At 53.6% G+C, this 13,406-nt stretch overlaps 1 protein-coding gene across 5 annotated transcripts in view; it reads right to left on the reverse strand.

Moving 5' to 3' along the window:
* Positions 1-13,406, reverse strand: part of AKNA (AT-hook transcription factor) — a 51,128-nt gene that overhangs the window by 36,200 nt on the left and 1,522 nt on the right. For 3 of the 5 annotated variants that reach the window (XM_045579850.1, XM_045579849.1, XM_036432775.2), the window contains exons 1-2: positions 5,916-6,085; positions 285-687 (exon numbers count right to left, since the gene is read on the reverse strand). In XM_045579850.1, coding sequence (XP_045435806.1) covers positions 285-564 — 280 coding nt within the window. In that variant the 5' untranslated portion in view covers positions 565-687; positions 5,916-6,085. Of the gene's footprint in view, positions 1-284; positions 688-5,915; positions 6,086-7,458; positions 7,627-13,406 lie in introns of those variants that run through there. The other 2 variants (XM_036432776.2, XM_045579848.1) reach the window with 2 other exon arrangements.

The raw sequence follows: 13,406 nt of genomic DNA on the forward strand, positions 1-13,406 counted from the left end.
CACTCCGCGGAATTCCCAGTCAGCCACTAGGAATGACTTTCGGAAGGCTATTTGATGAGCTTGGGAAATGTTCATGTCTATTAAGTTACATCTGGATATGTCATTTTTAGTTTTTCCTCTTTTTCCATTTTCTGCAATAAACAGTATCACTTATATAATTTAAATCTTTAAGCTAGACTTCATAGATATCAATTAGAATAGTTTCTAAAACTCTCCCCCACTCCCCCGCCAGAAGGTAGGACGTTTGGGGGACCCCAGTGTGAGGCCGGGGGGATTGGTCTCACCTTCCTCGGCAGACTCTCCCGATTCGGACCCGGATCCTTGGTGCCCATCAGGTTGTGGCTCTGAGTCCCACGGCCGAGGCTGCAGGGGCTGCTGGGCGGGGCAGAAGTCCTCCAGGAGCTCGGGGCTGGGGGTGCCGGGGAAGGGCTCCTTTGCTCCCCAGCGGTGTGGGCTGCCCCCACAAGCATCCTTTGCCTCCTTGGCCCAGGCCCAGCGCCGCCGCTGGGGCCCCGTCCCCAGGCCTGGCTCGGACCAGTGGACCTCCGTCCCCGAGCTGGCCATTGGCCCGGCCTGCGCGTCACCGGGACCGCCTCACCTGGGCCACTTCATCTCCAGGACAAGGAGCTGCCGCTGAGGGCATCAGGGTCACCGGCTCCTCTCAGCACCCGCCATCCTGCCAGCAGCCTGTCGGGGACACAATCAAGGGACAGTATGAACCCTCAAGTCCCCCTCTTTCTACAGAACAAGAAGCTACCAGCAGGAACTCTGGAATCAAAAGCCCTGGTTCGGCTCCCGGCTCCATCCCCAGGAAGCTGTGTGACCCTGGGCAAGTCACCTGTTCTCAGGTTCTTCATCAGTAAAACTGGAATAATAATTCCATCTCCCTCAAGAGCTGGGGGAAATGGCCTGAGATACATGCTAAGGGGCCCAGCGGCCAGCACTGGCAGGTGTAGGGTGTGTGCTAGGATTGTTACCAGGTGCCAGGCTCCATGCATGGGCGCTGGGCACAGGCCAGAGCTTGGGGGGCGGGGGCCCAGCCCATTTAGAAGCCACTTCCTCTCAGAACCTTCCCTGACCGCCCTCTGACAAGAATTTAAATCAGGAGTAGGGGGGGTGGAGAAAAGATCATTCCAGGACCCCAAATAATAGAAAACAGATAAACAAACATACATGCACACACATGCTCACAACCCCAACATCCATCAAGGGTGACTATAAACATATAAACATGGTCTAAACATACAATGTCCTGTCCATCAGCCATAAAAGAATGAGGTGCTGGTCCATGCTACAGCATGGATGGGCCAGAAATATTTTGCTGAGTGAAGGAGGCCAGACACAAAGGCCACACATAGTGTGGCCACATTGACATGAAAATCCAGACCAGGTAAATGCAAGAAGGCAGGCTGGTGGTTATCAGGGCCTGAGGGACCGGGGGGAAGGGTGGGGCCTGGGGAGTGAGTTTTTCCTTTTTGGGTGATGAAAACATTTTGGACTAGATAGAGGTGGTGGTTGCACAACTTTGTGACTATACCACAAGCCACTGAATTGTTCACTTTAAAACAGTTAATTTTATGTTACGTGAGTATCACCTCAACTTTTTTTTTTTAAAAAAAGCATTCCAGGCAGGGGACCAGCCAGGACAAAGGCCAAGAAGCAGGAGGGGGTGACTGGTACAGACCACTACCAATTGGAGGGCAGAGAGTATGGGCAGAGGGGCAGTGGCCGGACTCAGGAGGGCCTCTGAGGTCCAGCTCAGGCCCTTGAAGGAAATCCCAGATCCAGAGAGCACACGGGGGTATGGCTCAGAAGTTCCTCTCTGGCTGCTCGGGGGTGGAGTGGGGGGGTGGGGGGAATGAACCAGAAATGGGAAGCCTGGCTGCAGGGGGCCTGGGGCAGCAGAAAGAGGACTCCTCCCCACCTGCTTTTTATCCTCTCCTCTCCCTCTCCTTCCCTCCCTCTCATCTCCCCTTGGCCCCTTCTTTCCCTGCCCTCCTGCTATGGCCAAGAGTCCTGGGAGCAGAGCTGGCAGCAGCAGGAAGGAGCTCGGCAGGGCCTTCAGGCCTGGCTCTACAAGTAGGCAAACTGAGGCCCAGAGAGCAGAGGGGCCTTGCCCGGAGCCACACAGCAGCCAGGACCACATTGGGGTGAAAGGTCACCTTGGAGCCCAGGTCAGGCTCCTCCTTCCATGCAGTGGAGACGGCCGAGCACAAAAGCCTCTGGGCCTCCGAGGACAAACGGGTCTATGTGTGTCTCCGCAGCCTCGTGAGCACTTGGGTCTTGGTCAGTCCGACGTGCACGGCTGAGAAAGGTCAGCAGGCAACTATTACTGGACAGAAAGTTCCCCTGGGAACAGGGAGCCTTCAGCCTTCTCCTGGCCTGGGGTAGGGACAGGGAACAACATTCTCCCCTCTGGCTGCAACCCTGCTCCTCGGACAGGGGCTCAGGGGCCTCCTCCCCTCCCTGCCTCTAGCTTCCTCTCTCCCCCAGAATGTCCTCCAGATCACCCCGTGAGTGACCCCGGGACCCCACTCCCCCGGCTTCTCTTCTCTCGCCGGCCTGGGCTCGAAGCTTTCCCTGGAGGTTCTCAGGTGAGTGGGTCCCGGGAAAACCACTTTTCAGATGAGAAAACAGAAGCTCCACATGGAAGGGACTTGGCCAAGATCAAGATTTGAAAGTGTCCCCTTTGGAAATCCCCGTAGTCTCAAAAAAAATTTTTTTTTTTAATCACACAGCTCATCAGGAAAAATATAAATTTGCTTGTATATCCTATATATAGGGCGGGGCAAAAATAGGTTTACAGTTGTGAGTATGGGAAACAGAGTGTATTCTTGTATTACTCTTTGTTAATTGTTGTATTTCTATACGGACAACTGTAAACCTGCTATTGCCTAACCCTGTATATTTTTTATAACTTTATAGACACGTAGTCTCATGCTAATCTATGACATATATTAGAAAAAAATATATCAAAGATGAAACAGAAAATAAATATTTTAAAGGGACATTCTAATCCTTTTCCTATACCCTGTGGGGTGTCTTATATCTCTCTTGGAAATCCTTGTTAGTGGGCCTTAAACTTGAGTGCTCTTAAGAATCCTCTAAGAGCCAGGACCGGTTTGGCTCAATGGATAGAGCGTCGGCTTGGGGACTGAAAGGTCGCAGGTTCGATTCCGGTCAAGGGCATGTACCTTGGTTGCGGGCATATCCCCAGTAGGGGCTGTGCAAAAGGCAGCTGATCGATGACTCTCTCTCATCGATGTTTCTGACTCTCTATCTCTCTCCCTTCCTCTCTGTACAAAATCAATAAAATATACTAAAAAAAAAAAAAAAAAAAAAGAATCCTCTAAGAGCCAAAACCGGTTTAGCTCAGTGGATAGAGCGTCAGCCTGTGGACTGAAGGGTCCCGGATTCGATTCCGGTCAGGGGCATGTTCCTTGGTTGCGGGCACATCCCCAGTAGGGGGCGTGCAATTGATCGATGACTCTCATCAATGTTTCTAACTCTCTCTCTCCCTTCCTCTCTGTAAAAATCAATAATATATATATATTTTTTTAATTTTTTTTTTAAAGAATCCTCTAAGAATGTAGACTCCTAGGCCGACCTGAAGAGCCAAACTTGATGGCCCTGGGGACAGGGCCCAGGAGTCTGCGTTTTAAACCAACATCCCCTGCAAGGCCAGCCCTTCAGGTGGACTTGACTCCCCGCCGCTGCTCCTATGGCAGGTGTGACAGGTGCTAAGAGCGGTTGTTTTTCTATTTCTGAAGCATCCGCCTGCGGAAGGGGCTGGGAAGGCGTGTGGTTTCTTGACTTTTTCAAGGGCTTTTTGCTAGCCGTGCCACAGTGCAGCCTGCCCAATCACAGAGCCCCTGGGGCCCAAAGAGGAACATCCTGTCTCCCGGGATGACTCAGTCAGCTCGGAAATCTCACTGTGACCGGGGGAGGCTGCACCTCGGAGGCAGCTGCGGTCACCGGCTGGGGGTTTGCACAGGCAGCCCAGGCCCTGAGAGCTGTGAGCCGCTCCGAGCAGGGGATCTGTCTTCCGTGCAAGCCCCAGCCCGCGGTGCCACGGAGCTCAGGGCCGGCCAGCCAGCTGGTCAGTGAACAACACACAGGAGCGCCAACCACATGCCAGCCTCAGGCCGCACAAGGACACGGGCACCCTGGGCTGCTCTGAGAGAGAAGCCAGCTGGGCGTCGGAGACCAGGCTCCGTGGTGAACGGTTGGGTTTTCCTCGCTCTGAAATGAAGAAACGCCACCTGCTCTTGTCATCACCAGGCGGGATGGCCCTGGGAGGGGGGCTGGGAGGTGGCTAAATGAACTTTGGGGTTCCCGCTTGCCTTGCTGGCTCCTGAGGGCAACAGCCTCAGAACTGTTACTGCCCACCCCCCCTCCTTTCTGGGGTCTCATTTCACTGTCACAAAGATATATATTGAGCAAATTAACTTTAAAAAAAAAAACCTACGACCTCTTACTGTGTGCCAAGCAGACCACAAGACACGGGAATACAGAAATGAGCAGACGCATTCCAAAATTTCAAATGAAGGCAAGGTGGGGGCAGATGACAGAGAGTTATTGAAGAAGCATCAAGCTGACAAAGAGGATCTTAGCAGAGAGCAAGAGGGAAGGGCATTTCAGGCAGGAGGAACCGCATAGGCAAAGCACAGAGGGTAGGAGGAAGGCTCTAGCATGTGAGCTGGAGCCTGAACCCAGAAAAGTCCTGTTAGCATGAAGTCCCCCTAAAAGTCCCTGCCAGCCCCACAAGGAAGCACCAATCACTACCCCCTCCTTTTATCTTTTATCTCCCCCACTCCACAGCACCGCCCCTACCCTAGCTCTCTCAAGCATCCATGAGACCCTGTGGCCTCTCTCTCCAGTTCCTGAGTGGGTCGGCCACCCCCACTCAGCGGTTCCTCTGCCCCCTCAGCTGCTCTGAAACTCAGGATCCTTCCCTTTATGTCCCTTCTCCCCAATCCTTTCTCTTCTGCCCGCTGCAGCCACACAGCCCCCCTCCCCCTCCCCAGGCCTTCTCCAACCAGGGAGGGCTGTCCCCTCTCCCTGGAGGGAAGAGTGGGGGCAACCCCTCTCCCCCCCACCTCCACCCCCGACCCTGACATCTCCCAGATGTGAAACGGAGCAAAAGAGAGGCTCTCACCAGACCCCGCAGCTGGACATGCAGCCTGGGATTCAAACCCAGGGCATGAGACTCTGAAACCAAGCCCATCACACCGTGGGGTGGGAGACGGGAGGAAGGGGAAAAGAAACCCCCGATATCAAGCGGCTGGGCTCCTCCAAAAAGGCTGGGCTGTTGGGGGGTCAGAGCCCCAATCTTGACCTCCGTCTCTGACCAGCGGGCAGGGCACCAGCCGCTCCCCACTCTGGACGTCCCCCCTCCAGCCCCCGGCTCTCTGGAGAAAGAGGGAAGCGTGCTGGCTGCTACAGACTCTCCTCCCGCCAGCCCCGAGCGCTGCGCTGGGTCTGCCGGACCACCCCCAGCTCCTCTCCGTGCCCTGGGGCAGCAGAAAAGGCCCCTCTCTCTGGGGACCCTCTGTCACCTCCCGGCCTGCTCCCCATCCGTGCATCATGTCCGAGGCCCTCAGCAGCCATGGGACTAACTCCCCATGCGCACACGACGACCCTCCAGCACAGAGAGGAACCAGCCCTTGTCCAAGTTCACAGAGACCACAAGCAGAGCTCTGACTGGAATCCAGCGCCCGAGGCTTGAGGAAAACCCCCTAAAATCCACCCTTGCTGGGGTGCCGGGCTCCCCTCGGCTGGGAGAGGAGTCATACAGCTGTCGCAGCAGCTGCAACTTCCTGGCGGGGCTGGTCCAGCCTCCCGGACTGTCCCGAGCCTGTGACTGGCCTGTCCGGAGGGAAGGCGGCCTCCCCGGCCCTCCTCCGCTCCCTTACCTCTCCCGGGGCTCGCCGTCCCGCCGGCCCAGGCTCAGAGGACCCGCGTGGGAGGTCTTTGTTCCAAACCTGGGGAGCCCCCTGCCTCCATGGCGCCCTGGCCCGCCTCCAGGCCGCTCTGCCAGGCCGAGCTGCTGCCGCTCACAGACAAGCATCGCTCCCCACCTCTCCCCGCCCCGCTGTGGCTGAGGCCGCCTCGCTGAGGCAGGAAGCGCCCAGCCTGATTTCCTACAAGTGTTTGTCAGAAGGAGGGGGTTTGTCTGAGTGCGGAGCGGAGACAGAGCAGGAGGAGCTTAACCCCTTGCGGGCCCTCTGTGGGTCTCTACTGCCCAGGAAAGGACTCGTGGGACCTTCCGATGTCAGGGCTGGGGACCAGCACAGCCAAAATACAGACTGAGGAGACCACAGCCCCGAGAAGGTCAGGGGATTGGCCAGGGTCACTCAGTATGCGGAGGCTGGAAGGAGCTTTCTCCGCTGCGCCTACCCCCTAGGGCGCCGCCTTGGCCACGGCCCCCTCTCTCCCTGGGCCTCAGTGCCTACCTATATATACAAGGAAGGTCAGACTGGATGCTTGCTGGCATCCTTACAGCTCTGGCTCTCCATCCTGTCTGCCAACATGCAACCCCACAGCTCAGCGAGGCTGCAAGGATTCCTGCCATCCCACCCACTGTCCTTGCCCTAAGCAGGGCCCATGGCAACATAGGATTTCCCAGGCAGCATGCAGGCAGGGAACTGGCTGATCAGGTGAATTTTCCCTGTGGTTCCCAGGGCTCACCTGCCTTTCATTCACCCAGCCTCGTTCATTCCATTCATTCATTTGACAGGTACTTATGAGCGTATCTTGTGTGCTGCATGCTTTTCAAGGTGCTGGGAATATGGCAGGGCACAAGACAGGCCAAACCCTGACTCCACTCTAGTAGAGGGACAGACAACAGAGAAGAGTGGGGTGGTGGGAGAGAGGGAGAGAGATGTGAACAATACAGAGGATAGGATGGAGCAGATATCCACATCCCAAGCTCAGCAGAACCTGTCTCTGGGCATCAGAGATTGTACAGGGTCTCAGGTGACTGTGGTGTGTGTCCCGGTAGAGAACCCGTGGATCAGAGAGTAACAGGTTGAGGAGAAGGGTATGGGCCTGGCCAGAAAGGTCTCTGTGATCATGTGACATTTGATCAAGGCCTTGGAAGGAAGAATGGGGCGGGAGCTCACCACAAGGAGGGCTGCCGGCAGTGTGTTCTGGAAGGGGAAGTGCAAAGGGTAAGGTGAGAGCCAGCTGGGCTTTCCCTGAGGACAGCAGGCTGTGTACCCGGAACAGAGAGAACCAAGGGGAGACGGGGGGAGAGGCTGGACAAGGGTGGAGGGGCAGGCTTAGCATCAGTCTGGCCCTGCTTAGGATCCAGAGATTCTGATTAAGGAAACAAAGAGAAAGGGGTGGGGGGGAGAGAGAGAAATGGTCTCTGTATTGTCCAAAAACCCTCCCAGGGAATTCTGATGAGCAGCCAGGTTTGGGAACCACCGGTGTGGAGAGAAAAATGAATCTTACAGTCACTGCAGACCTGGGTTCACATCGTTTGCTGGCTCTGGGACCTCTGAACCTTCATCTCTCTAAGCCTTGGCTTCTTCAACTCAAAGCATCCAAGAAGAGGAGCCTCCCACAGGGCTGCTGCCAAGATCCAATGAGGTAATGTCTGCAAAGTGCAGAACCAGGAGCCTGGAACATGAATAAGTGAATGAACGAATAAGTGATTGAATGAATGAATGAACTTTCTCAAGATCAGCCTTGAGTACATGGCAAAGCCAGGCTAGAACCAGGTGCCCTCATTCCAGTTATCACCACCCTCCTCCTTCCCTGACTTTCACCCACATCTGGGTGACGGGGCACCTAGCCTATGGAGCACAGCAAATTAACGAGGCCCCTCCCTGCCAGCTCCGGTGGCCATGTGGCCCATTGTGTGAGGGGCGGGCTCCCCTGACACCCTGTCACTCACTCACTCTCCCTCCCCGGTCATTAACCCGGCAGGACTGCACCACTATCAATGCCAGGTGGCTGCCACTGCCAGGCACACCCCGTTGCCCCTGGATAACCCTAAGCCCCTGTGAGGGGCATCTGCCTCACACGGAGGAAAGCCCTCTCATGTACTCTGGTCCATCTTTTTGCCACCAACCTCCCCGCTGCCTCTATGCACGCTGTGCCCCTCCTCTCACAGGCCAAATTAACCAATGCAACTGAGCTCATCCCACCCCGCCCTCCACACCCAAGCCTCCCCAGTTTGGTCCACCTTTCACCCAGGTGCACGTCTTGGACAGTTCCCTCTCCCTCACGCCTATAACCGATCTTTCAGCAACTCCTGTTGATTTTACTTCCTTGCTCTCACCAGAATCTGTCCCCTTCTCTGCATCCCCACGTGGCCCCCTGCAAGAGCTCTTGGTCCCTGCAGTCCATACCCAACCCCACACCAGAGGACTTTGCCAAAACGGAAGCAAAGTTTAAAACGCTAAGAAACTGAAACCCCACAGCCCGGCCGCTCTCCTGCTTCTCCTCCCTCTGTCCCCCGCTCCCTCGGCGGCTCCTGCCACACAGGGCTCCTTGCTGTTCCTGGGACAAATGCTCTGCACTCCGGGACCTCACCCAACCCCATTCCTTCTCCCTGCCAACTTCCAGGCACCCTAGAGGTCTCAGCCCCATGTGCCCTGCCTGGGGGCTCCCCATGGGTAATTAGGAGCGAAGTCTGGCTCTGACAGTGGAGGGGGGTGCTCAGCAGTAGAAGCACAGTAATCTACGATAGATGAGCTACCCAGTCTAGCCAGTGGCCCAGGGCTGGCCTGTAACCCTCACAACAACCCACTGAGGCAGGTGTGACCCCCTCATTGTACAGGTGGGTACACAGAGGCCCATGGCCACAGAGCGGGTGAATGCCAGCAGTGCTCTCACCATGGCAGCCTCTGGAGATAATGAATGCCCTGGGCACCATAGAACCGGAGTGCAGCTTATGACCAACTAACTGCAGTTCACCAAGCCCGTGTTCTGGCTTTGGAATGAGACTCTAGTTATGCACAGAGACATTCTGTTTTCGTTTTCTTTTTTAAATATATTTTTACTGATTTTTTACAGAGAGGAAGGGAGAAGGATAGAGAGCTAGAAACATCAATGAGAGAGGAACATTAATCAGCTGCCTCCTGCACACCCTCTATTGGGTATGTGCCCGCAACTAAGGTACATGCCCCTGAATGGAACCGAATCTGGGGGACCCTTCAGTCCACAGGCCGAAGCTCTATCCACTGAGCCAAACTAGTTAAGGCTGTTTTCTTTTTTTTAATATATTTTTATTGATTTTAGAGAGGAAGGGAGGAGAGATAGAAACATCAATGATGAGAGAGAATCATTAATCGGCACACCCCCTACTGGGGATGGAGCCCACAACCCGGAGTGAACCTAAAAGAATGGATGGAAGCCTGGCTTGGGAAGTGGAGGCTGAGTGACATTGGACCGAGTGGCTTCCCCTCTCTTAGCTTTGAACCTTGGGCTTAATGAGATTATCCCTGAGGTTATCAGAAATGACCTTGAAGCACTAAATCTCCTGGGCTCTTTGTCTGCACTTGCCCACACAGGCAGAAATGCCACAGATACGGGAGGCTGCAGGGCACAGGGGCTTAGGAACATAGACTTTTTGGGTAGTCAGACCTCCAGGTTCTCTCTTGAAAGCTGTGTGCCCTTGGGCAAATTGCTTAACCTCTCTGAACACCAGATTCCTTCTCTGTAAAGTGGGGATAATACTGAATTATAGCATCCTTGGGGTGATAAATGAGACCGTGTGCCTAAAGTCCTGGCCCAGGGCCCAGCTGGCACGGAGCTCACCCATCAATGACTCTGGCCATATCCGTGAACGCCCAGATGGCCTGCTCCCTGCAGGGCTGTTTGATTTTCCTGGCTCTGGAGCTTCCCCAGCTCTAGTTCTGGGTCCTGTACACAAAAAGGCAAAGCCCGCCCTCCCAAAGGGAGAGATATGCTGCCATCCCCCCATGACCCTCTCCCAGTGACCCCCAAACCAGTTCTGGGGGCACTGACACAGCTAGAAACTGTGTCCCCACCAGGAATACTTAAGGAGAGAAGGAAACAGGCCAATTGAAACATGGGTTCTGAGGAGGGTGTGGCCACATTGAGGAAAAGACACACACACACACACACAACACACACACACACTCTCTCTCTCTCTCTTTCACTCTCTCTCTCTCAAATTCATGCCGCATGAAGAGTCAAACAAACAAACGTGTGCATGCACCAGGAATGCACTGATAGCAGCCCACTTCACTGAGCACCTGTTCTGTAAGGGCCTTCCTATAGGGTAGGAGCTCATTGTTTACTCTTCACACCAACCCAAGGAACAGGAATTGCTGTCACTTCACCAGAGAAGAAGCTGGGTTTGAGCCAAGCTGTCTGGACCCCGAGAGTAAATGATAATCACGCTGCAATGAGCCTCGCAGTGGGTGGAAAGGTTGGAAACAAGTGCAGTATCCAATAATAAAAGGCCATTAATTTAAATCAGGGTGTTTCCCCTCAGTGAAATGTTATGCAGCGACTGACCATAACATTGTAGAAGACTATGAAGCGACATAGAAATGTGATAGGTTAAGTGAGCACGCCAGTTATAGGAAAATATATATCTAGTTTGAGTCCATGAAAGAAAAAAAACACAGTAAAATACGGAGGAAGGGAAGGAGAAAGGAAGGGAGGGAAAAGGGGGGAAAGGAGAGAGGTGTACCAAACAGTTTCAATAATTATTACTAGGTAGTAGAACTAAGGCCAGTTTACTCCTTTTCCCTATTGTATTTTCTAAAATAACAGTTGATTTAAAAATAAGAGTAAAAGGAGTATTTATTATTTTTTTAAATGTTTTTTTTATTGTTATTTATTTCAGAGAGAAAAAGAGAGAGATAGAAACATCAATGATGAGAGAGAAGGACTGATGGGCTGCCTCCTACACACACCCCTCCCCCTGGGGATCATGCCCACAACCCCGGAATGTGTTCTTGACTGGAATTGAACCCAGGACCCTCAGTCCAAAGGCTGATGCACTATCCACTGAGTCAAACCAACCAGGGCAAAAAAAAAAAGCCGCCACCGCACGTCTTCAGTGCCCTATTCTGATGAGACCTTGGGCCTGCCCTCCTCGTGCCTCCTGCCCCGCCCCTCGCCCCGCCCATGCAAGCTGGGCAGAGTGGGTGGGCCCTCTGAGGTCCTTTGCAGCGCTGACATTTTGTAACTCCCCTCCCACACCTTCTCTCTTCCTCTTTTTAGACTCATACTGTGTGTTCTTTCCTGCACACAGAGCCATTACACAACATGTAGGAATATGTGAAAATCACAAAAAGGAAAGGAAGCAATCCCAGCCTTAACCACTCAACACTGTGGGGCATGGCATGTGCTGTCCGGTTGGATCCTCATAACCAGGCATTTCATAGAGGAGGAAAGGCACAGAGCGGTTTCACGACGTGTCCCAAATCACCCAGCACTTTAGAGGCAGAGTCGAATCTGCACCCTTCAGTAAAGCGTTACCCTCCGAATGAATCCCCGACGGGGAGGGGCTGAGTACAGTCTCCGGGACACATGCCCTTCCTGATCCGTGGTCCTTGGCTGTGTGGTCCCAAGATTCCGAAAGACTGACAGGTAGGCATCCCACTCTGGTCTTGATCACGGCCCCTCCCCCGGAATAGGCTCAGCCTCAGGGGAGGGCCTGGGGAGGGAGAATGCTGGCTAGGATCTAGAGGCCAGTGCTGGGCCACCCCTGGGAGCCCGGGGTCTCTCTCCACCACCATGGTGGAGTTTGGCTGGCACCTGAAAAGGCAGCTCAGAGCCCAGATGGGACTGTAGGTTAAATGGGAGGAAGGACCGAGAAATTAAAAATGCAAAGGTCTGCCCGACCACATGGCTCAGTGGTGGAGTGTCAACCCACGAAGGTCACGGTTTGATTCCCAGTCAGGGCATGTACCCAGGTTGTGGGCTCGATCCCCAGTGGGGAGGACGGGGGTGTGCAGGAGGCAGCCAATCAATGATTCTCTCTCATCTATGATGTTTCTATCGCTCTCCCTCTTCCTTCCTCTCTGAAATCAATAACAATCTTTTTTTTTTTTTTAATTTTTTTAATGCTGAGGTCTGGGGGCAGGAAGGCCTGGCTCCAGATCCGGTAGCTCTGACCTTTAGATAGATTTCTGAGCCTCCCTGATATCTTCATCTACAGTCTGGGGGAGCACTTTCTTCAGAAGCATGCGTGGAGAGTACCAGCACAGTGTGCTTGCTCAGCTTAGCACACGGGATGCTCAGAAAACACAGGAGGGGTGCCATTAGCATCTTCCTGGCTCCCCTGCCACTGAGAGCCTATTCCCATTCACCCCGCCACTCCAATCCCTTGGGCACCTGCTGCCGGATAAATCCTCTTAGGGCAGTGGTTGGTAAACTCATTAGTCAACAGAGCCAAATATCAACAGTACAACGACTGAAATTTCTTTTGAGACCCGAAAACCGACTTCTGCACATGGGTCCATGAAGTTGCAATATCACACATGGTATTTTGTGGAAGAGCCACACTCAAGGTGCCAAAGAGCCGCATGTGGCTCGCAATCGGCAATTTGCCGACCACTGTCTGAGAGCACCATTCTGATCAAGCTTTTCCCTGCTTAAAGACCATGATTGGTGCTATCACTTTAAGGTTAAAGGTCAGATATGTCGGCCTGGAACTCAGGCTTACACAGACCTGTCCCCAAGTCAGAGGGTCTGCTATACTGCACAACTCACAGAATAGACTAGGAGCTTCATCCAGAAAAATTTCCTTTCCAAATCCACCCTCAGGGGATCTGCAGTAGGGTGCGGGTGTTTGGACCTGGCTCCCTGCCTGGCCAGGAAGTGATCTAATGCAAGTGATCAACGATGTACTAAACGCTTTGTGTAGCGTTCTGTCCTGGCACCAGGAGGGTGATTAGTGAGTGACAGGATAGAAAAGGGCTCCCGGCTTTCTGGACCCCAATCACTGCAGTAAAACCCTTGGCACAATGGCTAGAATACAGCACTCAATAACCATGAGCTATCATTACCGATAATATTAATGCTGCTCTCCCTTCTTCCTCTGGGCTTCTGTTTCCCCATCTCCAGACTCAGAATGCAGGCTGCACAAAACTCTCTAGGATGCCACCTCATGGGAGCCTTAAAGTGGCGCTGAAGTGGGCATTAACCATTCCCATTTTACAGATGGGAAAACTGAGGTGCTCAGCATCGAAGCCAAGCTGAGGATTTGAACCAAGTTATTTTAGCTCCCAGTCTCCAGTTCTGTCCCACCTCCCAGGTCTGAGGAAGCATAAAAAAAGGACGTGGAATTCAGCTGGTGATTCAGCTGGATGCCCTAAAACATTTTTTCTTCACCCCCTCCCTTCCTCTTGGAAATGTCCTTGGTATGTACCAGTTTTCAAAATACACTCTCAGCTCTCAGCGTGACAGCCTCA

Source organism: Pipistrellus kuhlii, unplaced genomic scaffold (assembly GCF_014108245.1).
Source record: "Pipistrellus kuhlii isolate mPipKuh1 unplaced genomic scaffold, mPipKuh1.p scaffold_m20_p_12, whole genome shotgun sequence".
Lineage (NCBI taxonomy): Eukaryota > Metazoa > Chordata > Mammalia > Chiroptera > Vespertilionidae > Pipistrellus > Pipistrellus kuhlii.